The sequence below is a fragment of the Meles meles genome, chromosome 16 (genome assembly GCF_922984935.1).
Source record: "Meles meles chromosome 16, mMelMel3.1 paternal haplotype, whole genome shotgun sequence".
NCBI classification, from domain to species: Eukaryota; Metazoa; Chordata; class Mammalia; order Carnivora; family Mustelidae; genus Meles; species Meles meles.
This window is the reverse complement of record NC_060081.1, coordinates 41,999,527-42,024,635: the sequence shown is the minus strand read 5'-3', so window position 1 is coordinate 42,024,635 and position 25,109 is coordinate 41,999,527. Positions and strand designations below refer to the sequence as shown.

Genomic DNA, 25,109 nt, shown 5'->3' with positions numbered 1-25,109 from the left:
TTGCAGGAAAATTATTTTATGGACACACCATCAAACAGTATTCTGATAATTACCCAGAACATTAGTAAGAGAGATCACACTTAATGGCACTCATTTACAGTGTAGTCTAACTGTCTAGTGAAACTACTGTTCTCAAAGTCAAGGTTTGGGGGATGTGCTGGGTTGAATAGTGTCCCTCCAACATTCACCTCTACCTAGAATCTCAAAATGTGACCTTATTTGGGATAGAGTGCTTGCAGCTATAATTAATTAAGATGAGCTCATACTGAATTAGAATGCGCCCTAAATACAATGACAAGTGTTCACATAAGACTGTGTGAAGACCATGTGAGAAGGTACGGACCACCCGCATGGAAGTGTTCAGGGGTGAGCAAGATCTGTTAACAATGCTGATTCCTAGACACCACTGCAGACCTACAAGTCATAATATTGGAGGGCAGTCAAGGTTCATCACTTGTACTTGGAGGTCTTACATTTACTGAAGTTTGAAAACTATGACTTTTGGAGATGTGAAGATATTATAGTGTAGTCACTCGCTCTACTGGGCGTCCTCTTCAGTCAAGGAGCTGAGTCGTACAAGATAATTTAACAAGAGGTCATCTACTTGTGGCAAAAACCTACTCTAAATGTGCAGAGGAGTGGAGGCCATTGTGAATGGAAGTACCTTAGATAAGTGTGTTAGGAATTCACAAGTCTTATTTTGGCCCCCACCTTCAGTGGACACTGAATACCCTGGAGGTGTTCAGTATCATCTGTGTGGTCTGCACACAGACCAAACCAGACTTTGTTAAGAGTGACTGTACCATTTATTCAATTGTTCCTATGAGATAATTACGTCACACACATCATCCCATTAAGTATTCTAGGCAACACTTTGGTATCAGTCCATCGCTAGTCCTATTTCGCTGATGAAAATGCTGAGATTAGAACAGTGAAGCAGTTCACTGGAAGCGACAAAGTGAGTACATGGCCAAGTCCATATACAAAATCTGGACTGTCTGGATTGAAGGTTCTTCTGTTGAATCTTTTCCATTCTACCCCAGACTCCAGAAGAGAGACTCTTCTTTTTATAAAAGCCACATGGGTTTTCTAAAACAGCCTTGTCGATGGACTGAGTGGACTTGAAGTCAAGTCATAGTGTAAACAGGCTATCTTTTCCAAGGGGCTTGATTTCTCACAGATGTTTAGGAAAAGAAATATTTTTTTTTTACTCTAAAATAGGGACACATATATAATTGAGTAGAATTTTTTAAAAATTTAATATGATTTTAACATAAAAAGATGCATTTAAAGAAACTTTGCAATTGAGCAGAATTTTTCAAGCCCTCGTCAGCGAGCTGGGGTGGGGAAGATCCCCATTTAGAACTGTCAGCATTCTAGGCTACTTTTTGGCCAATACTGAGAAGTCATCCCCCAGGCTCCCTCATTGATTTAGCCCTACACTAAATGGCCTAGAACGTAATGGGCATCTTATTAATTTACTTTAATTAGTCCTTGTCCATTGGTGTCTACACTATTTGCCTCTCTAGTACATTCTGCAAAATGGAGCCATAGATAGAAATTTATTTGCTTTGTGGGGTAGTGATTTTCTCCAATCTGAACACCCTGACTTTTACTTCTGCTGTGTTTTCAAAGTGGGTGGCAATGGGAGTGTTGTTTCAGTCCATTTTGGCAGAGCAAAGTAATTTCCTGGTTGGGCACCAAAGGAAAAAAAAAAAAAAGTCTTTCCACTGCTGAGCACCATTACAGTTTATGTAAGCCCATGACACATGCCGTAGAAAAATACTGTTAACCATTTCAGACCCACTGGCTAGAGAGGAACAGCTAAAGGTCAGAGCTGCTGACTGACATAGAAAACATATAGGCTACTGCATGACTAGCCTGTATGGTAAACTAATATGGTAGCAGCAAGATCCTTGCTATCCAGGGGGTCGGGAGGACACAGGTCCCTAAAAACCAGGACTTTGGTCAAAGTAGACCTCAATGTCAGTGAAAAATGTATAGCTTCTGCACATCCAGTTCCCCAAATATTTACCTTGAGACTTAAGTACACTTTAAAATAATTGGTTTTCCAGAATACGTGTACCATGTGTTGCAACTTGGACATTAAATTAAATGGAAAAAAATGGAATCCTGGTTAAAGTTTTTCAACAAACACATCATCAGTGGGATCTTTCCAAATACTTCTTATATCTGTCCACAAAATCAAATTTTGGCATCACCTCTCCATCCTTCCCCAAAGTATAACACAGAGGGCTGGTCTGTTTTTAACGTCTAGATCATCTAGTGCCATACATGCAACAAATTCCTGCTTCAGGTGGGAAGATGTGTGTGGACTTCTTGGAGGAATGCGTCTCTCTCTAAGCAATTGGTTTCTCTAAATTGTGCCAATATGCCAACTATACCCACACATCTTTGTCGTTTGGGCACTTACTCTCCTTCCATGTTTGTAGAGAATATTATTGGATACAGCCATAATGTGGATAAAGCATCATTTTCCTGCTGAAAATGCAAACAAGATCTTTATTTTCACTGCTCTTAAATTTGACCTGTAACTGGCATTAGAAACGTCAGTTGAAACCAGAAACAGCCACAGCGGCATTTAGCATCACAGTTGCTGGAGCCAGATCAAGTCGGGAAAACAGATTTTTTTAAAGGATTACAGCAGCAGCCATTATATAACAAGCCTCCGTATAACGGTGGGACATCTGTTGGCTATTTTCGGAAAGCCATCATTCTATCACCCTTATTAAAATAATCTTAGTGGATACTTGAGTTTTATTGTCCGTCTCTTTCCACATGCCCCTCAGAGATTAAAAATGTTGATACGCAGTTGACATTTGTATGTTCTGTCTTCGGTGCCTTTTCCTTTTTCTTTGTGTTTGTTTTTGGTTGGTCGGTTACTCTTTCGTTGTTTTAATTGCTTTATTTCCCTTAAAAAGAAAAAAAAAAGGCTGTCTAGTAAGACACTAGAATAATAATAGTTATGTTGCTGGCAGTGTTCTGATTGCCTTGAGATTCACATATGAAGCCAAACGCCTCAGAATACAACCCAGAAGTATTCCATAACCAGTAGGTCTTTTCCTTTCCCTTCTCTGCCCCTGAGATTTTGATATTGTTAATGGATTTAGCTTTAAAATGCAGAGTTTAGGGACTTCTGGGTGGCTCAGTTGATTAAGCATCTGCCTTTGGTTCAGGTCATGGTCCCTGGATGCTGGGATCAAGTCCTGTATTGAGCTCCTTGCTCAGCAGGGAGCCTGCTTCTCCCTCTGCCTGCTGCCCTCCTTGTTTGTGCGCTCTCTCTCTGACAAATAAATAAATAAAATCTTGGAAAAAAATAAAACGTAGAGTTTAAAAGACTGAATTATACTTAAGACTATAATATTTGAAGGATAAATACTTTTGGAAGTTCAAATATCTTTATTTGTGGTTACCAACACCTATCTATCTATCTATCTCATGCAAAGGTACCAATATATCAAACATTCTGGCATTATGTCACTAAGTCATGATTTTCTGGGGGGTCGCAGCCCCCATAAGAGGTATGGAACAGTGTGCTAGGGTGGGGGGGGTACTTGAAGCCACCACACAGCAGAGCCCATCTTTCTCGAGGATCAGGAAAGATTGGGAGGAGGACATGCTGTTTTTACGTTTACCCAAGCTTGAACATTTTACACAGTCCATTAAAAAGAAGACCATGTGACAAAACTTAAAATTAAATAAAATTTTGCAGGGGCTCCTTGGGCACTGACTCAAGACCCTGGGGTAGGCTTAACAACCCTCAGGGGTTTTCTCTGATTCATATTTGAAAAGAAATTATTGATAAGGCCACTAGAAGTTGTGAGTTCAATTTTCAAAATATGAAGTGGATCGCAGCCTTATTTAAACCTGTCGGAGTAATGGCGATGTGGTTTAGAAAGATGGTGTGGAGAGTGGACATACCATGGAGGGGCAAAAGGAGGGAGTAAAGGCTGCTTCTTACAGAGAGAGAACCAAGAGCCAGCACTTACACCTTTTTCTCAAATGGTCTTTCTTTTTGAGGTTCGAGAGTCAGGGAGTTGTAATCAGGTCTTTGAAAGCCTGCTGGTCTGATGGGACAGTATGATTGAAACCTTTTTCTCTACCTTAAGCTGACTACATCGGCTTGCTAGGTGGGAAGATGACTAAAGAGAAAGGTGATGTCTCCCCAGGGATTTACAGTCTAGTTGAGCACAAGTTCCTTTATCAGGCATTGAAAGAAAGAGTTGATATGAAATAGCCACAAGTAGCTACAAATACAAAGTAATAGTCCATGGCTGAGAGCAGTTAGTTCTCCAAGAGAAGACAGAGGGTGGTCAAGAGGAGACACACAGATGAAACCCTCTTTTCTCCTCCCCTCTCTCTCTCATACACTCCATGAAACACCCGCCCACACATGTACCCCCACCACACACGCACCCATCACTGCTGCCAACACCCAGCCCTCGGAAGCATTTTTTCTAGATAGAATCACTTTGGTTTGCTGTTTCTTATTGTATGAGCGTCGAACCTATGGAAAATGACTCAAGAGTGATTGTTCTCTCGGGCTTTGCCTTTGAACAAAAAGATTCTTTCTTGTGGGAGTGGGAGGGACACCAGCTTGAGAAAAACAGCTTTTGTCCTCACAAAATGCTCTTTCAGATGATATATGTTAATGAGATTCCTTTGAACTGTAAATGATATCTGCACGTGTGTCAGATGCTAATGGAAATGTTGAGAAGATGAGAATAGCGGGCTGGTTTGCAAAGTTATGTGGTGGCCCCCATCCGTTGAACATTGAGACCAGGCTTTCGGACCCACCTTGTGACTTGGCACAGCATTCCAGTTTTTTTTTTTTGTTTTTTTTTTAATTTTTTTTAATTTATTTTATTTTATTTATTTGACAGAGAGAGAGATCACAAGTAGGCAGAGAGGCAGGCAGAGAGAGAGGAGGAAGCAGGCTCCCTGGTGAGCAGAGAGCCCGATGCGGGGCTCGATCCCAGGACCCTGGGATCATGACCTGAGCCGAAGGCAGAGGCTTAATCCACTGAGCCACCCAGGCGCCCCGCATTCCAGTTTTTAAGGAGAGATATTTATTTATTTTTAAGGTCATGATTTGTGGGCTTTAGAAAGCACTGTCCTCCGTGGGCAACCTCATAAGCAGCAATGAGTGACAATTCTTCCTTGAAATTTTTAATTACTGTGACAAAAAAGAAGAGTAATTACTAACTTTTGTAGCTGAACCACCTCTGCAGATGTTCTTAATCAAAGAAAAGAAAAAGGAACCAGAGTGTTCTCAGAAGCAGGGGTATGAAATATACAATAGGGGATTGCAGCTGGGTTAGCTGGGTTGACACAAAGCTTCATGAGTGGTTAATAAACAATAGCTCCATCATCGGAAGGGTAATTTAATGTCACAGATGAGACTGTGAAGAACTTGGAGTCAAAAGACCTATTCCTGGCACTGCCTTCTCAGTTGAAGGGTGCTGAGGGCACCATGAGAATGAGAGCAAATTGTGGGAGGGAGATCTAGACCTTAACTGAATTAGAAGCTGACTTATATTAAATTAACCTTTGATAGGCTGAATACTGAGAAGATAAGTTGATATTTGACCAACTGTCTTCTCAATTTCTCTTGATTTGGGTTCTCCCAAAAGCAGACCCTGAGACAAGGACTCAAGGGCAGGTAGATTATTTGTGGGTGAAGGAGGGGTAAAGAAGGTGAACACAGGGCCTGCAATCCAATTACCACCCTGAGCAACCAGAATTTTATGACCCTGGAGAACCCTGGTCTTTCCCTCCCATGGGCAATGAAGTAGGTAGGGGTATTTAAATATCAACTCCTGCCAGTCTTTGATCTAGAGCTGGTGGGTGGGAGGCATTAATTCTTCAAACTCCTAGTGAACTAGATATGTGGTCAGAATCTTCTAGCACTAAGAACACCTTCAGGCACAGAAATGCAGATGCTTAGGCCTTCTCTGGCTTCTACTACTAAGACCTCCTGAGGGGATATGGAAAGGGCATCATGGTGCCTGCCAACTACAACTCTCTTGACCACATGACTCTCTTTATCTTTTATGGATTTGTTAACACCTTCTAAGTAACTCACCTCTTACACAAAAGGAAATTGATTACCCTCTTTTTTTTTTTTTTGAGGTTTTTTATTTATTTGACAGAGAGAGATCAAGAGAGGCAATACAAGTTAGGGGAGTGGGAAGGAGAAGCAGGCTTCCTGCCAAGCAGGGACCCTGATGTGGGGCTCGATCCCAGGACCCTGGGATCATGACCTGAGCCAAAGGCAGATGCTTAATGACTAAGCCACTCAGGTGCCCTGGAAGTTGATTACTCTTATATAAAAGAATACACCTAGCATTAGAAATAAGGACTGTATCTATGGAAATATGTCTCAGCTCTGGGTGACTTCAGCCATATGAAGACAGACTTTACCTTGAATTGTTATGGCTGTTATGCCACCTTGTCCCTGTGTCCTCACGTGGTCTTCCCTCTGTATGTGTTGCTGTCCTCTTATCTTCTTCTTATGAGGACACTAGTCTTTGGATTAGATCCCACCCAACCTAATGATCTCATTTGACTTTGATTACCTTTTTAAAGACTAAGTCCAAATGCAGTCATATGCTGAGGTCTTGGGGGTTAAGACTTCAACACATGGATTGCAATGGGGCACAATTCAGCATGTAATTTGATGGCCCTTCAGAGTTGCATCAGATTGAGGGAAGGGGTCTGAGCCTTTGGACCTGCTGCATGAGTCAGTCCCTAGGTGCAGGCTGGCTTCAGAAAGAAGATCAGCGCAGATGAGGTGCTCTCCCTGGCAGAGGACAGTCCTCTGTGAGTATCTTCTCAGAGCTGTCAGCCACCAGCACCTCCAGCAATGGGAAGAATGACTGTTCTCATCCTGAAAGGAAGGAGCAGATGTGAGCAGCACAGCACAGCGCTCTAATTGTAAAAAGGAAACCTGTCTTTTATCTTCCACTAGCATTTCCACCCAATATCTCCTAGGATCATTCCTTTGATAACAAAGGCATGCTATTCTAGCATGTAAACTAAGCTCTTCTCTGCTTGTGTCTTTTCTATGCTAAACGTATGGAGCAGTTTCAAGGACCATGACAGATGTGTCATTTGCAAGGGTGTCCATTTTGATTGATATGAAGCCAACTTGGAAATTAACTTGTACAAATGAGCCTCCAACTCAAATCAAAATAACTCAATTCTTCTGCTACGTGGCCACTTTTTTCATACAGAGTTGAAGAAAAGTCAAAAAGAACAGTTTATCAAAACAAAATAAGAAAACTGAATCATGCTGCCACAGAGTAATGACAGATGAACTGAGTTTGCCAAAAAGCCCCCCCCCCAAAGAAAGGATCCTTTTAATGCATGCGGAAGCAATTTCAAAATGCAAAAATGCCCTTTGAGTGTTTGTGGATTATAAATGTTCTCCAACTCATCCAAAAGTCTCTGGGAACATGGAGAACAAAATTTTCCCATTCTGTGACTTGGAGCTTGAAATACTAGCTTCTGAGGTGGAGTGCACAAATATGAATGAACTTAATATCTTCAAGAACCAGAAGAATCATATTCGGTGACATTTGACAACAATATTAAAATATCAGAGCAGAGACTCCTAGAGGGTCTTGTGAAATCTTCTTTATTACTGCAGCTCAACTGTTCATTTACCCTTTTTTTCTTGCTCTTCCCTTTCTCTGGCTGAGGCAGTCAGACACACACACAAAAATAGCTATTTTCTATATAATGTGGGCCATTTTGGTAAATGTTTCTTTTAAGATAGAATTCCTCAGCAAAGTCGAAACCAAAATGAAATGCCTTTCAGCATACCAGTTGGAAGAAACACCTCCAATGTTCTCTGTCTGGCTCAGAATTTTCTTTGATCTGTTTGAAAAGATCAGGGTAGAAATAAAGGACTCACCAAGTGAATGGTGATTATATCCACATACCAGCACTTTGCTAGCTGTTTCAGGCACCCCATGAATAATAACTTTATGAATAAACAACCAGTGTTTGTGGAGCATTTCCTAGAGGTCAGACTCTTTGCCAGGCACTTTAGCTCAAATATCTTCCGTGGTCATTATAGCCAACTATGGCAGATGGGATTCTTTTTTTTTTAAAGATTTTATTTATTTATTTGACAGCGAGAGAGAGAGAGAGAGAGAGAGAGAGATCACAAGTAGGCAGAGAGGCAGAGCAGAGAGAGAGAGAGGGAAGCAGGCTCCCTGCCGAGCAGAGAGCCTGATGTGGGACTCGATCCCAGGACCCTGAGATCATGACCTGAGCCAAAGGCAGCGGCTTAACCCACTGAACCACCCAGGCGCCCTGGCAGATGGGATTCTAAGAGTCTTCCAGGATCCCAGTGTCTGGGATGCACATACCTTCTCCCAGTTCTTCAAACAAAAACAAGGTACTGCTGTGAAGGGATTTTGCCGGTGTCATTAAAAGATCCCAAATCAGCTGAGCCTAAGATAGGGAGACTCTCTAGGTGGCCCTGACCTAATCCTAGAAGCTCTTTAAATCTGAGAGGTCAAATATGAAGGACGTCAGAGATTCAAAATCAAGGATTTGATATGCTTTTGCAGGCTTGAAAATGGAGGGGGACCCCTGGCAAGTCATGTGGTGATCCCTTGGAGCTGAGAATGATCCCCAGCTGATGGCCAGTGAGGAAATGGGAACCTCAGGCCTGCAGTTCCAAAGAACTAAATTCTGCCAACAGTGAGAATGAGTTTAGCAATGGATTTCTCTCCATAGCCTCCAGATAAGAATTCAGTCCAGCTGACTCCTTGATCTTCCCCATGTGATACCATGGTCAGAGAACCCAGTTACGCCAGAACTTTGACCTCCAGAACTGTGAACTAATCAGCACGGATTGTTTGGAAGCCACAGTTAGTGGAAATTTGTTATGCAGCAGTAGAAAACTAACATGTCAATAGCTACAAGGTCAATGTTTCCATTTTAGAGATGAGGAGACAAGATTCAGAAAGATTAAGGGGCAAGGCACCTGCGTCGCTCAGTCAGTTAAGCATCCGACTCTTGATCTTGGCTGGGGCCTTAATCTCAGTGTTGTGAGTTCAAGCCCCATGCTGAGCTCCACACTAGGTGTGGAACCTACTTAAGAAAGAGGAGGAGGAGAGGGAGGAAGAGAAGAAGGAAGAAAGAAACAAAGAAAGAAAGAAAGGGAGGACAGAAGGAAGAAAAGAAAAGTGGCCTGCTCAAGATCAAGTCCAGATTGCAACATAGGTAGCTGGCTACATGGAAGTGACTGGGTATGAGGGGCTGAAGTCTAAGATATGTCCCAGATGCCTCCCCCCTTGTGTGCATATCTTGTCCAGTCTTCTTCCCTTGAGTGTGAGCAGTACCTGTAAATATGTTGGGGTAAATTACTCCCTGGATTAGGCAAAAGAGATTTTTGTAGATGTAATTAAGGCTTTGAATTAGTTGAGTCCGTTAGAGGGGAGAGTGACCTGGTTGAGTTACCTAATTAGGTGGGCTCTAAAAAAGACTCTAGAAGTTGGAGATGGAGAGTCACAGAGACATACTCTTGCCAGCCTGGGAGAACGAAAGCATTCATGTCCTGAACTGCCTTTCAGGGCTCCATGGCAAGAAATTGCAGGGGCCCTATTGAAGCTAAAAGCTGTTCCTGGTTGACAGCTCAAAAGAAAACAAGGACCTCAGACCACTGAAAGGAACTATCAGTTCTTCCAACAACCTGAAAGAGCTTGGAAGAAGACCCAACCTCAGGGGGGAAGTGCAGCACAGCTAAAACCTTGATTGCAGCTTTAGAGACAGTGAGCAGAGGTCTCAACACCATTGACCTGGACTTGGACCTACCTACAGAAGTTGTGAGATCCAGAAACTTTGTGGCTTTAAGCCACTAAGGTCCCAGTGATTTGATATGTAGCATCAGAGCACGAATACACTGGGAGAAGGGCAGATTGGTCTCCCTTATTCCACCTATGGGGAGAGGGGGGCAGGGACTAGCACCCAGACATCCCAACTTCTTGGCTTTGTTCTTTAATTAATCAGCAGTGACCTTGTCCCTTTGTTTTTCCGTGTAACCTTGATTGACTCATAGCACCAATCAAGCTCCAATGGCCCTGGTCGTCTAACCTCCCTCAAAACCTATCCTTCTACATAGATTTTGAGGCTTAAGCCCTGACATTTAACTCCCTCACTAGCAGTGGCCACTATTTGGTGAAGATACCCCCATATCCAAGCCTGCATAGTGAAGCTGTTGGATTATCTTTCAGGAAGCCTGAGACTTCACTCCTGTTGCCCATCCGGCTGCATTTACACAGGATCACCATCCATCAGCTCTTAGTTAAAGTGGTATTTGCATGCACACCAGATCTTTGAATGTTTGTCATTTGTCATTGGGGAAGCAAATTACATTCATCAGAATCCATTCATTCTCCCAGTCTCGCTGAACACAGGATAATCTTGGCTGTGTCAGCTGCCCTAGGACTGGTAGCCGTGAAAAATGGAGGTCAGCTGTAGATATTCTAAACCTGCTTTGCTGTGTAACCCTCTTCAGGGGCAGTAGATATGATGCTGAAAAGATTAATAGAACTTATGTCATCATGTTTATGGGGCATAAAACCCCCATCTGTGGATTAATGGATATGTTGGTGAAAGAAATACATCTTTACTCCTTTATGCCTTGATGGGTGAGCTACAGTTGACATCAGTAGAAAGATATAGAGAGATTGCCTTTAGAAGGTCAGCTTTTAAAGGACTTTTTTGACCTCGAAGTCAATGAAAATAGATTTTTGATTGTTGACCAAGACAACTGCACCAGGAGACTTCCAACCTTTAAAAAGATTCTTATTGCAGTATAACATACAGAAAAGTACACAGACTCTAAGTGCACTGCTTGTTGAATTTCACAAACTGAACACATCCATGGAACCAGCACCCAGATCAAAAACCCAGCATCCCACACACTCGCTTTGGTTCCTTTTCACAACCTGCAGCCCAGAGTAATTGCTGTACTAACTTCTAATACCATAGATGATTTTGACTATTTAGCTAACATTTTTGAACTTTAGAAAAATAATGTGTACCTTTTCTTTCTGGATTCTTTTCCTCAATATTCTGTTTGTTCATATGTTTGGGTGTAGTTGCAAACTTTCTATTCTCATTCATTTATAATATCCCTTTGCACAGATAGATCACAATTATTTATCCCTTCTACCATTTTAGGCATTTAAGTAGCTTGAAATTTGAAAATATTACTAATAGTGCTGCTATGAATATTGTAATATGTGTCCTTTGACATATTTATATGTGAACATATTCACATATTCTATTGGGTGTTTACCTAAGGGTAAAATTGTTGCTTCAAAGGATATGCACAAATTTAACTAACTTAGTAAATACTGCCAGATTATTTTCCAAAGTGGTTGCACCAATTTTTACTCCCAAAAACAGTATATGAAAGTTTTGGTTAATTCACATTTTTGCCAATACCTGATATTGTCTTTTCATTAAAAAAAAAGAAAAGAAAAGAAAAGCCCTTTTAACTTTTATTATATTGTAGCTTACAGGTAGCATCATTGTTTCTATTTTGAAACTAACAAGCACCCTCTATGAAAACATCAGCACCCAGTTCAAGAAGCATTGTGCTCAACATAATATCATTGGATAAAATGACAGTTGGTAACAGATGCCTTGTGTGCTTTATGTAGCTCCTTTCTTCTTTGCAAAAGCACGCAGGCTTCTCTGTAATTCCGTTCTCAGGTCCTCTGGCAAACATAAAGGAAAGTCTATCTTTTAAAAAAAGTTATTTGCTTCTGAAACTAAACACCCTTGAAAAGTATCTGCCATATAGTTATATTTCAGTCAGGTCTGTTAGCCTCAGCATATACTCTGCCAATATTTACAGAGATAGCTCCCATCATGCATCAGGCCCTACACTAAGCACAGGTAGAACAAAATTGAGCACTGCCCAGTTCGTCATAGGGTTCTAGTGTAAGTTATAATGAGGATTACAGCAAAGTCGTTAATTCCTAAAAGCATTAATGTTGCCTTTTGTATTATTTACAATTATGTTTTAGCCTGAGGACCTGAGTTTACTAACTTGCTCATAAAAGAAAAAAAGAAGTATAAGTCATTTGAAGTACGCAGAGTTGCTTTGACTACAAAGTGTGTATGTACCCTTTAGGAAGTTCACCAGGAAGATGGGCTAGAACCAATAAAAGTTCACCTGGAAGGAAGTGATTGGAATTTGAGTAGCCTTGACAGGTTATACACCTGTAACAAGGAATACTGATTATTATGATTTTTTTTTTTGCCCTTCATTGTACATGTTATTCCATGAAATGTTATTAAAGATTAAATCAGTTGGGGTTTAATCAAGGAAGCAGAACCTTGGGAGTGATATAGGATATAGGATTTAGGATAGGGATTAGATTGTATACAATTGAGGGAGAAACCGGGGAAGTAAATGTCAAGGGGATAGTTGACTGCGCAGAGAAAAGCCCTTCCTGAGGACCCAAGAGAGGGAGCTGGTGAAGGAGTTTGTGGAAGGCCTTTGTCTCTGCAAGTGACGAGGCCCGGACTGTGTCAGTAGGGTGGGTGGTCAAGAAGCAGGTCAAGAGGTGCCAAAGAGAGAGCTGGAAGCTAAGTTGGGGGAGGACAAGGACAATGTGGAAACCATGAGAGCAGCCTGGAACCCACATGGACAAACTGCCCCATGTATCTGTCTCCCCCTGTATGGAACCCCAAAGCTGCTGTGCACCCCTCCCCCCAGATGGAGCTGGAGCCCTTTGAAGCAGAGCTGTGTGTGTGCCCAGCCTAGACTCAGAGAACCTGAGGTAGGAGAAAGAGCAGGAGCTGGAAAAGCTGTGATCCCAGCTCCTACCCTACCTCCAGCTGATTAGCGACAATGTACCCTACCTGCCTGGGGTCCTACCCTCCCCTGCCTAGTGCAAGGGCTGCAGCTGCTCTTCTGCCCTCAAAATCTCATGGAAATGTCTCAGGGGACAACCATTCAGAGAAGTCTCATTCCAGCTTAGCTAAGCTGACATAGCACAAAATTACCACAGAGATAGACATTCACTGAGATATTAAAAAATAAATTTTTTTAAAGAAGAGAAAAGAAAGAAACATGATATAATTCAAACCTTTCTTTATAAAGACATGAAAGCTGGATCTCAGAGAGACTCAGGGGTTTGTCCAATGTCACAGAGCTAGTGACAGGCCTAGAAATTCAGTCCCATTTGTCTTCATGTGGGTGATATCACAGAAAACACTGGATGTGAAGTTAAGATGCCTGAGATTTTTGTAACTAATTGTTTAGTCATGAGGGGGAAAAAAAGCACTCAGTTATGGACACAGGTTTTCTTTTTTTTTTTTTTTTTTCCTTTCTTTTTTTTTTTCTTTGATGCAGGTTTTCTTATGAGAGAATGACACATGGACTAGGTCCAAGAAATTAGAGGTGCTCAATTACTATTTCTCAAATAAATGAATAAATATAGTCTCTCAAGAACCACAATTTTATGGTACACCTGGGTGGCTCAATCAGTTAAGCATCTGCCTTGGGCTCAGGTCATGATCTCAGGTCCTGGGATCTAGTCCCATGTTGGGCTCCCTGCTCCGTGGGGAGTCTGCTCCTCCCTCTCCCTCTGCCCCTAACCACGCTGCTTGTGCGCTCGCTCTCGCTCTCTCTTTCTCTCTGACAAATAAATAAAATCTTGAAAAAAAATTTAAACAACGAACAACCATTTTTCAAAATTGTTCTATTGCCTAACATAAAAGAGAAATTGAAAATATGATCCTGAGCCTTAACTGTAAGGCATTCTTATATATTCTCATGTAATTTATCTGGGGATAGTATGGATCACCAGGCTCTTTCCCCTTTGCATAAATCAGATCTCTAACTTCTCAGCCATGTACCCAGTAGACTTTCTATGTTCTTCTTTTTCTTCTTCTTTTTTTTTTAAGATTTTATTTATTTATTTGACAGACAGAGATCACAAGTAGGCAGAGAGAGAGGAGGAAGCAGGCCTCCAGCTGAGCAGAGAGCCCAATGTGGGGCTCAATCCCAACACCTGGGATCATGACCTGAGCCAAAGGCAGAGGCTTAACCCACTGAGCCACCCAGGCGCCCCTTCCTATGTTCTTCTTATCATCCCATTGTGGCTTCTACTTGATCTTGATCCATTCAGTCTGAGCCTTTCAAGAGAGATCACATGCTATATAACTGGAAAAGCAAGAATCCAAACAATTGGCAACAGGAAGAAACCAGAAGAATATCAGATTTCTGGCTATGTATTTCTGTTTTGTACACAACTCTACAATTTGGGCAGAGTTCAGTGGGAACAGCTGATCTCTGTTCCATGTGGCACCAGCCAGGGTAGCTCAAAAACCAGAAGGTGAAATCATCAAGAGGCTACTCACTTTCAGCTAGGCTATTGTCTAGAACTTGAACAATGGGTTTTCCATGTGGTCTCTCTGCTTCCTCATGGCCTGAAGGCTGGGCACAAGAGCAGCCCTCCCCAAAGGACCAGCCAGAAACTGTATCACGTCTCATGACATGGACTTGAAAGTCACATAGTATTTCTGCCAGAGTTACAGACAAGCCTAGATTTAAGAGGAGGAATTATAGATCCCATTTCTCAACAAGAGGAGTATCAGTGTTACATTTTAAGAGAGTCTGAGGGACAGGGTATCTCATTGCATGCCATCTTGGAAAATATCATCTACCGCAAGCAGAGATCAATATCCATTATGAGTTTATAAACACAGAGCTTGTCAACTAATGGAGCTCTTTTCCAACAATAACCCCAGAGAGTAAGTGTATACACACATCTATAAATACATTCACATATGCATACATAAAAGTACTTGGGAAGTGAGGGTTAATTCTTTGATTCGATTTGCTTCCAAGATATTTTCAGTGTGATGCCTCAGGGTCAGGGCAGGGAAATGGGCCGCTCAATTAGTTTAAAATAAAAGTACTTTCCCCCCAGCATCCAACTACTCTCTGGGAAAATAAATCAGCCTGCTAAATTTTGGGCTCATACTATTTCCATGGTAACAAAGCCTAAAATGCTAAAAGGTGGATTAAAATTCTTTACAATATGTAAGAAATCAGTATTTAGTTTCTGTGATGGTTGAAATTTCACTTGACAGCAATGAGTAGCATTACTATCACTAACCCTCCCCCCTGCAAACATACACACAGGCAATGGGAGTGTTTTTTAAAATCCTGATAACTTATACTGAGTGACCATAAAGATAGGGAGACATAGTAAAAATGAGACTGTCCAGTTTGGTCTCCTTAGATCTGCTTTGAATCAGATTTTCTTGTATTGATTTTGATCTCGATTAGGTAGCTTTAGAAATAATCTGACCATTTGTAACCTGGAGAAAAAAATCAACCATCATAGGTACAGAAATATGAATAATTATGGTGTTCGGGAATTACAAATGGTTTAATACAGCCAGAGAGAAGAATATGTCTAACACAGAGTCTTGTTTTTTGGTGTTAGGACTTTTAATTATAAAGAGAATAATTCAAATAATTATTGTTTGAAAAATACATGGAAAAGTATAGAAAATAATATGATACCATGTACCTACCCCCATAGTTAATAGCTTTTACTCATTTGCTAGATTTTTCTCAAATCTCTTTTCTGAAGTTCATGTGTGACATTTCTAGGAATGTTTCTGTATAATGAATCCCTACACTTTTTTATCTTTGTGCTTTAAAAACTTGTACAAACGGTATTATAGAGAAGACATTTTTTGTACCTAGTTTCTATTGCTCCATCATTGTGATTTTTATCTTTATCTACAGGGCATAAACACACCCTAAGGAGAGCAAAGACGAGCATTCAGTATTGCACAGATAGCTAATCATTTATTCAACTAAATTTATATTTCACCCGAAGAGTGAGTTGATGGTGACAGCTTTTGCATTTGTAGAAAATGTTAATGATATGCAGAAAGGACTGGACACCAGAAACTCAAGTGAAAATATGGAAAAGAAAATAAGGTTTATTTGCAACTCAGTCCTTCCATATCTGAAGGCCAGATGCTTTCTCTTATAATCCACCCTTCAGGGGGGAGGATTACTGGGGCTGCGTGGTATTTGGTGATGAGAGCAAAGAAGTCCAGCGACTGTCTGGGAGGCAGCCTATCTGGACCTGTGCAGAGATCAGGGATCCACGTCTCTGAGCTTCCAGTGGGGAGCCCTGACCATTCCTTGTGTCCCAGCCCTCCCTGCCCCACCATCCCTCCCTGCCCCATCATCCCTCTCCTACTGGGTACTTTGAACTTTCCTAATGTGAATCTGTTTTCCATAGGCTGGGAGAATTGCAAGGCTAGGTGGATGACATCCATTTGGGTTCATTCATGTCCTGCCACGTGCGCACCCCACTTCTATTCCCTGTTGCCCTGAGAAATGCCTAGCTTGATGTTCTATTCAATTACCAGTTACCATTTGATAGATCGGGTAATTTTTAAGTTTTTGTAGATTGTTAAAATAAAGCGACTAAAGGGATGTTATTTTCAAGACATAAAATGGAGTCACTGATTTAATATCAGATATACGTGAGCTAGCTATTAGATACACTCCATCTCTCTTCTCTGTTTACTGTACTACTCTCTGAAGGTCTCAAAGAAACACCTTATGCAGAGAAGCTCTTCCAAAACAGGAAAAAGGGACGACACACCTGTTCTGCTTTTGAGGTGGCACTAATTTACTCAATACTATCTGCCAGGTTAAAGTTCAATTGACCTCATGTCGCTGTCAACTAATTATATTTTACTTCTGTTGCATTTCTGAGTATGTTAAACTAAAAGCAAGTGACTTTCATGCAAATTAAACTGCAAGAAGCTTTTTAGGCTGTGTTCAAATACTAACAGGTTTGATAAATTTATTTGTCTAAGATGGATAGGACAAAGAGCTCTTTGTTTACTGACATACTTTATTGTCATTCTGCTATACACCTCTCGTATGGTTATTTTATAGGACATAAAGTCTAGGTATCCTGTCAGAATCTCCGATCTTATTTATAGCTTGCTGCAAAGTGGCTTATTGTCATTTATTATTTCCTATTGATTTATATAACATCTTTCCATCAAAGAGCCCATGGGCTTATTTACATAAAGAATGCACACACCCACCCCAACTAACATGCACACTTGAACTTCACTCAACACTGTCACACGGTTAGCAGTAGAGTACCAACAATCTACAGGAGGATTTTCCATCTGGTTTTAGCTCCAAAACCATGTTCCGGAATATTTCTGATATTCCAAGGTCACCATATTTCCTTTCACTTTGAGTATTTATTGTTTGCCTCTAGGTGGATCGCATCATCTTCTGTGTCTTCTTAGAAGTTGACTTCAAAATCTACAAAAAGAAAATGAGCGAGTTTTTCCCTGCAGGTGAGTAAAGAGATTTGTTTTCTTTGGAATTGAGGATTGGAGTGGAGGCATCGGTTATATTATATTTCATTTCCTAGCTTAAGGAAATGTTACATATATGATCTCCATACACCAGTAACCTATGGCAACTTGTGTCATAATTCTCAAGAACTCAAGGAGGTGACAGGAAATCTAAGCCCATGACCTCTCTGTCCCAGGAGGTCATAGTGTTGTCTTGGGGAGATCAATTCATCTCTTGAGTCTCAGCTTCTTATATCAAAAGTGAGGGGCTGGACCAAATGACTTCTAAAGACTTCCTCTGGCCCTTAATTACAGGATCTGTGCATTTGTTCCCCATACATCTAAGTTGTCCAAGCCTGTGCCTACTTTCCGATCCACCATGTTAAACAACTTTGTCGGAAATTGTGAGAAGCCCATTTATACTCATAGCGAGAATTCAAACATTTCCTGCCTTCTCTACCATTACCCCAATTTTCTCAGCCCAAATAGCAGCCCTTCCTAGGATAATCTGCAAATGGTGCTCATTCATTGTAATTCACATCTGAGAATGTAGGCAAATCTCAGTTATTAAAGAGCCATGTTTACACTGATCAAATGTGTCATTAAATTTGGTTAACCTGGTTAATTGAATATTGCCCCCATTGTTCCTCTTCCGGGCTTGTTTAATACCTAGTTATTTTTATGGTGCCATTCAAGTCACATGCTCAAGGTGCTTTCCTCAGCCATGATAGGAATGGCTTCCAGGAAATTTCAAGCTACTGTGAGCATTGTTGATGCCTGCCTTAGAGAGAGCTTTCTTTTGAGGTTTCCATATCCATGGAAGCCAAGAGGTTTTCCATGTACCCCGGTGACTCTGGCAGGTGGGAGGGAGGGAGGCTGCACATTCATCCTCTCGGCAGCTGGTCCAAGCCATCCAGTAAATGTAAATCCAGGATGCCCTGCCTGAAGATCAGAGTAGGACACAGTAGCTGTCAAGAAGAGCCACAGGAAACGGCCAGAGATGTTCAACTTTGTGTCCACATTCAAGGTGGACTAAGTTCCCCTGAGTCATGTGAAGTTCTGCTCTCTAGTTTTCTCATTGAAAGGTGAATCTGCTAAGTGTATTTAATTGGAACTTTTAACTACAGTATTTCCCTAACTAGGACATACTGTAAATTCAAAGAGACTCCCCATGTGATGAAGGAGAGGATCGTGATTGTGGCCTTTTCCCCCCTCCTTTGCCTTCTCCCTTCTCCTTTTTTTAACCTTTAAAAGAAAATCTTTTTAAGCAACTCAGTAATTTATAGCATGTAAAGCACCTAGGGACAATTGAATAAGTAGTTGTTAGTATGAGCTAAATTTAATAAGTTCTTCTCCCCATAACCCGATGTCTCTTTTTCTGTTTCAATCTCTTTGTTTCATCCTTTCTCTTTATTTCCTATCTAACCACAGTGAGCTGACTGTGCCTGCATTTCTGTATTTTTAATGTATTCTCTTTTTTTGTACTTTTAAGTATTCTTAAGAGAAAATGTTCATTCATGAAAAAAATGTGACTTGCCATGGTGTGCGATGCAAGTAGTCTCATATCTTGTCAATATCACAGCAGATTTCATACACTTTCATCATTTCAGACTTCTTGAGTGTATATAAATTATGATGTAACTTTCATTTTCATGTCTTCTAAAATAAAAACTGTTTTTTGCTCTAGCATATGATAAAAATAATTGCATAAGTATGATCAAGTGATATTAAAACAAAACTATCCATCAGCAGATATTTCCAGTGGCGCAAAGTCAAAAATCATACTATACATTTATTCTAAGTAGAACAGTTTTAGTGGTCTGGAATGTATTAATAATTATGAAAATAAATTATTTGAAATATTGCTACTCAAAGTAAATCAGCATTCATCTTAGTACTTGAGCAAATGAAATAATAAAAAAATCATCTTGAGCTTCCTATCAATACTTTGAATCATAGCATGCTCATGAAATTATTTCCAGTGCATATTTATAATAGTAAGCACATTTTTAAAGTAAATGTCAAAATTCCTCCAAATTGTTGAGTATTTCCATGATGCTGAAGCATCAGCCACTTGTAGATTCTGAATATACAATATGAAATAAAGGTGGCTTTTTATGGAATGTGTGACAACTAATATAGATGATATACATTATCTGTCCATAATTTGAATTTATGGTTAATTCATAACCATACCATCTTTGATTGGAATATATTTTTTCTGACTTGCCATATATCCCCCCCCAGACTGGCTTATTCAGACCATCTCTAGTCTTCTTAACACTTCCCAATTCCAAAAATGCAATAATAATAGTTTAGGAAAGAAAGTCATTTTGTATTAAACTAAATCTCTATATTTTAGGGTATATTAATCCCATGTCTTTACATTTTATAATCAGGAATCTAAGACAAAATGTATTTAAAAAATATACAAGTGAGGCTAGATCACATTCAAGATATAACACATGCAAAACTACTACCTAATATTCGTGATAAAAGCTAACATTCGAGTAAAAGCTAACATTTATGGATTGCTTCCTCTCAGCCAAATGCATGGGCAAAGTCAGGTTAATCTTCAGGCTAACTCTAGGAAAGTAGGCACTATATTAACCCTCCTTTTTGATATGGAAAATGATGCATACCTGAGAAAATGAGGCATATGGCTAGGAAGCAACAGAGCTCTATTTCAAAATTGAGAACAACATCTGTCATTGCACAAGTGGTAATAGGTTCGCTTCCTCGAGCGTCATCTCCAGAAAAAGGTGGTTTTGACTTCAAGGATACATTTGGAGCACTGAGAAAGTCTCATTGCTAATGTCATCTGCTGCCCACCATTGTTCAGAGCTACCACACTTCTCTTCTCATACCTGTAAATGTCCTCATGGAAACTGTCTACTATGAGTCAAATTGGTACTTTATTATGGATCCCAAAATCAATCCCAACCCCATCATCTAGGCACTGCAGTGCTTTGACCTGAAGGTGAGAGTAAAGTGGTCACTGGAAAACCAAAAGGCCTTACTCATGACCACAAGGGTAAGCTGGAGAAGTGTTTGTAAGAGTTTGCTGGAGCTGCCATGACAAACCACCACAGACTGGGGAACTCAAGCAACTGAAATTTATTTTTTCACAATTCTAGAGGCTCAAAACGCAGCATATAGGGGTCAACAGGATTGGTTTCCTCTGAGGTCTCTCTTCTTGGCTTACAGATGGCCATCTTCTCTCTGCGTCTTCATGAAGTCCTCTTTCTGTGTATGTCTGTGTCCTAATCTCCCTCTCTTTGTAAGGACAGCAGTCATATGGGATTAGGGCCAACCCTAATAACCTCATTTTAATTTGATCATCTATTTAAAGACCCCATCTCCTAATATAGTCACATTCTAAGGTACTGGAAGTTAGGGCTTGAACAAAATATTTTGGGGGACACAACTCTACCCTTACCAGAGCCCATCGTGGAAATGCAATCATGGAACCATAAAGGAAAGAAACCAGCAAGATTTTTTTTTCCAACAGTTTTATATCTTGCTGTGGGTGAAGCATATTTGACTTTTTTCCTTCCCAGATGTTTTCTTTGAAAGTCTAGTGTGGCAGCTTTATGGAATTCCATACACTTTGGTTGCAAATTATTTTTAGTTACACTACACGATTAGATGGCCTATGGCAAATAATATTTGTACAATCCAACTCAGAGATCTCTTTGTTCTTTACATAAAAAGTTTGTATTTTTCAGTATGTAGGATTTATTGCATGTATTTTTCATGGATTTGGAATATGGAGGTCAATTTTTTTTTCAAGAATCTAAGTTCTAATAGAGAATTTAGGGATATTAATTTACCTCATAATAACAATGTCAAATTTACAGTTTTGGAACTATATCAAAGAACCCTGATGTTGGAAATAAAAATTACCTTGGTCAGGCCCCTCCCTACATTAGGGAAAGCCTACATTTGTTTTTTGTTTTGTTTTGTTTTTAAGATTTTATTTATTTATTTGACAGAGATCACAAGTAGGCAGAGAGGCGGCAGAGAGAGAGAGAGAGAGAGGAAGAAGCAGGCTCCCTGCTAAGCAGAGAGCCCAACGTGGGGCTCGATCCCAGGACCCTGGGACCATGACCTGAGCCGAAGGCAGAGGCTTTAACCCACTGAGCCACCCAGTCACCCCACCTACATTTGTTTATTACAATGGGTCTCAACTATATTTTTCAGGGAGTATTTCTCCAAAATAATTTTTTTAATTACATCTTCTGACAAATGGGCAAGATATTTTTAAAAATTTTATCTGGATTTCCTCTTTTAAATCTAACAAGAGAAAGTATTCACCTCACCTCTTCTTCGTCTCCTCCTCTCATTGATTTTGTAAGCTTTTCTCATTCAGCATCATTCATTACCCTTTCTGTCCATCAAGCAACAAATAATTTATTATATGCCTACTATATACCCAAGGCTTTATCCACTGCTGCATTGAAAATACTGTTCTTATAATATGCCTGAGAGGTAAGCATATGCAGAACAACTGGAAGACAATACTAGCAAGTAATCAAGTATAGCATTGATATGGTCAAAGTAATCAGGAATTCAGAGAAAAATATGTCTGAGGACCAGGGTAGTTGTGGCAAGTTTCATGAAGAATGTGTAGTTTAAGGTTAAGTAGGAACAGAGAAGTGATGCCAAGGATTCTGTAAATAACATAGAGAGGAAGGGCAGTTCAGATGGAAGGATTTGTGGAATAAGTAGGATACTTATCTCCAATTAGTGATCCCTGACTGAGAAATGCTGACACTCATCAGCATGTAATTGTATGACTTTGTGCATGTTGCTTAACCTTTTTATGCTTCACTTTCATCATGTGCAAACACAATAATGGGCCAATTCCAAATAGAATAAACAACAATGTAAATGAATATTCAGAGAGGTGTCTAGACTGAACATCATAAATTTTGAAATATCCATGTTTATTTCTTATTACAAATTTTTTTGTTTTTTCATGTTTTTCTTATTATAATTTTAAAAGGAGGTATTTTAATTATTGTGACCATCTTAATTAAAAAGTATATAACTTTTTATTACAAAAGTAGTAGAGATTTGTATAGTAAGGTTCCTAGTTCTTTTCATATATATGTTGCAGGGAGTTTCGCATTTTGTCATCTGTCCTTGTGGTATTATTCCTTTATAATCAAGTCAATGAGGAACCATAGAAAAAACAAAAGAAAGACACAAGAGAAATGTAGAAATAGAAAGAATGAAAGGAAAGAAAGAAGAGAGGGGGAAAGGGTAGATGGAAGGAAGAAAAGAATAAAGTTAGAAAGAAAGAAAAAATCCTTTTTATTAGAGAGTGAAGTTGAAAACTAAAAAATCTCAAAATTACCTTTATTTTAAGCCTATGTACTTGATCCCATAAGAAATCATCTTGTTTCTCGATAGGATTATTCTTAGTTCTACTCCTCAGACACTTTTTAGGCAAAGCAGTGTGCTTCCTGATTTACAAAATGTGGTAGGAAAAAAATGCCCTTCCCTCAAAGATGCCTAAACCTCAGAACCTGTGAATATGTCAGGCCACGTTACAAAGGGGAAATATGATTGCAGATGAGAAAGATGGGGATGTTATCCTATATTACCTGGGTGAGTCCTTACGAGGGTCCTTCAAAGACAGAAAAAGGAGGTAGAGTGGGAGATATGGCTATGGAACAACATTCAGGGGAATGTGGGTCACTGACTTTGAGGATGAAAAACAGGAGCCTTGAGCTGAGGCTCTGGTAGACAGAAAAGCAAGGAAACTGAATCTCCCTAAGAACCTTCAGAAGGAGCACTGCCCTGCGGACATCTTCATGACAGCCCACTGAGATCCAGGTCAGACCTCAAACCCACACAACTGTAAGATGACAAATTTGTGTTGTTTTAAGCCATTACGTATGTGGAAGTTCATTACAGCAGCACTAGCAAACTCATTCACCAGTTGTTTTCGCATAAGTCAAAGAAACACACACAAAAACCTGCTTATCCAGTCTGAATTGTACTTTTTTTCCCCCCCAAATGGCACATTCGTTGTAGAGGGAAAAAAAACTACAAAGTAGAAAAAGAAAAAATTCAGAAATTTCTTTAATTATGAATATTTACGGTGACTTGGCACATTTGGGCACATTTGTACACCTTTAATGTGTGGATCTCATTGATGTTTAGAATTATACAAGACATGTTCTCTGTAATGTGACATAAATGAGTTGACTGCCTTCTTAGGAACTGGGTGCTCACCATTTCCACTTGATGGGCCTCAAAAGCTACAAACACATTTTGCCTTCAATGAAAATCCAGTGAAGTGTTGCTGTAACCAAGCAACCTGAATGAAGGAACAAGCAGCAGGCATAGACTGAAAGCAATCTGTCCCTTCAAAAAGGGAGACTGTGTGGTGTGTGTAGCCAATGCTTATAAACAGCAGAACACATAAAGACCTGGAGACACGAACCTTGACTAAGCAGAGTTTGATCTCATTAGGAGGTTCTGATAAAATAAAGGCAAGACAAAGTGCAGCTTGGAGAAGGGAGACGCTGTGGGCATCTTTACAGAGACCTCTGCACGGTGCTTCCAAAAAAACCCTTCAAATGTCCTGGGTAGACTGGTTTCTGTTCCGTAGGTGAAGACATTGAGGCAAATGCAGGGGGAGCAAAAACCCTTTTCGAGGTCCAGTATATGAATGAAATAATTTCTAATAAGACATAAGGAGGTAAGGATAAAGATCAAAATAAGCAACGGAGTAAAGGAAATCCACCAGCTTTTGTTCTGCTTTATCTGTGGCGCTAACTGGGACCCTCAGCTACAGCTTTCTGATGTTTTCACCTTCAGCTGCTGTTCACTCCATAATCCAGAGCGATTAATGATTTCCAATATCCTGTTATAGCTGTCACTGTTGAGATCATAGAGAACTCTTTGATGGGTCCAGCATGGTTACTGAAACCAGTGCATGTTTGGTCACGTGACTCCCATGACCCTATGGAGCCCTTGTCTTACTTGACTGGGCAGCATTTATCCTTTTGACACTTCTGTCTTCTACTTCTCTTCCTGCCGGGAATATACCTCTCTGGTATATTCACCTGTACACAGGCCATCTCCCGCTGACATCTCCAGGCCTCTACAACATAACATATCTAAAACTAAATTCAAAATCCTTCCCCCACCCCATCTTTCTCCTCTAAAATTGGATATCTCAGTAATGGGTTCCTTTAGTGCCCCATTTGCCAAGCCAGAAATAGCAGAACCATGCAGGTTTTTTTTCAAGCAATGCCTTTTATTTATTGATTTATTTATAAATTAATGAGATTTGAGTGTTCTTCTTGACCAAGGACCAGCTGGGGTGGGGTGGAGGCGGACAACCTTTGGCTTATTATTATTTTTTTTAAATTTCTCCTAATCCTATCAATTGCATTGCAGAAAGTGGGTTTAGCAATTTGTTAGATGCTGTAGGTCAAGGTTTTCAATTTAATGGAAGAGCTCTGCACTGCAAGGGAGTCCCCTTTGCATGGCATTTCTGCTTTGTTAAATTTCACAAGAAGCCATGAGCATACCAACATCTTCGTACTTCATGGAAATCCTGAAAAGCTTGGAGCCCTTTATTTTGGCTAATAATATTTCCTCTCTATACATAGGTAAATTGTTCCTGGAAGCCCTTAGTAATGAAATATTTTAAAGGTAAGGGATATAGA

The 25,109-nt window shown here is 40.2% G+C and overlaps 1 protein-coding gene across 1 annotated transcript in view; it reads left to right on the top strand.

Moving 5' to 3' along the window:
* Positions 1-25,109, top strand: part of MACROD2 (mono-ADP ribosylhydrolase 2) — a 2,072,211-nt gene that overhangs the window by 1,893,321 nt on the left and 153,781 nt on the right. Inside the window, exon 9 of the mRNA XM_045980851.1 lies at positions 17,337-17,418. Coding sequence (XP_045836807.1) covers positions 17,337-17,418 — 82 coding nt within the window. The remainder of the gene's footprint in view (positions 1-17,336; positions 17,419-25,109) is intronic.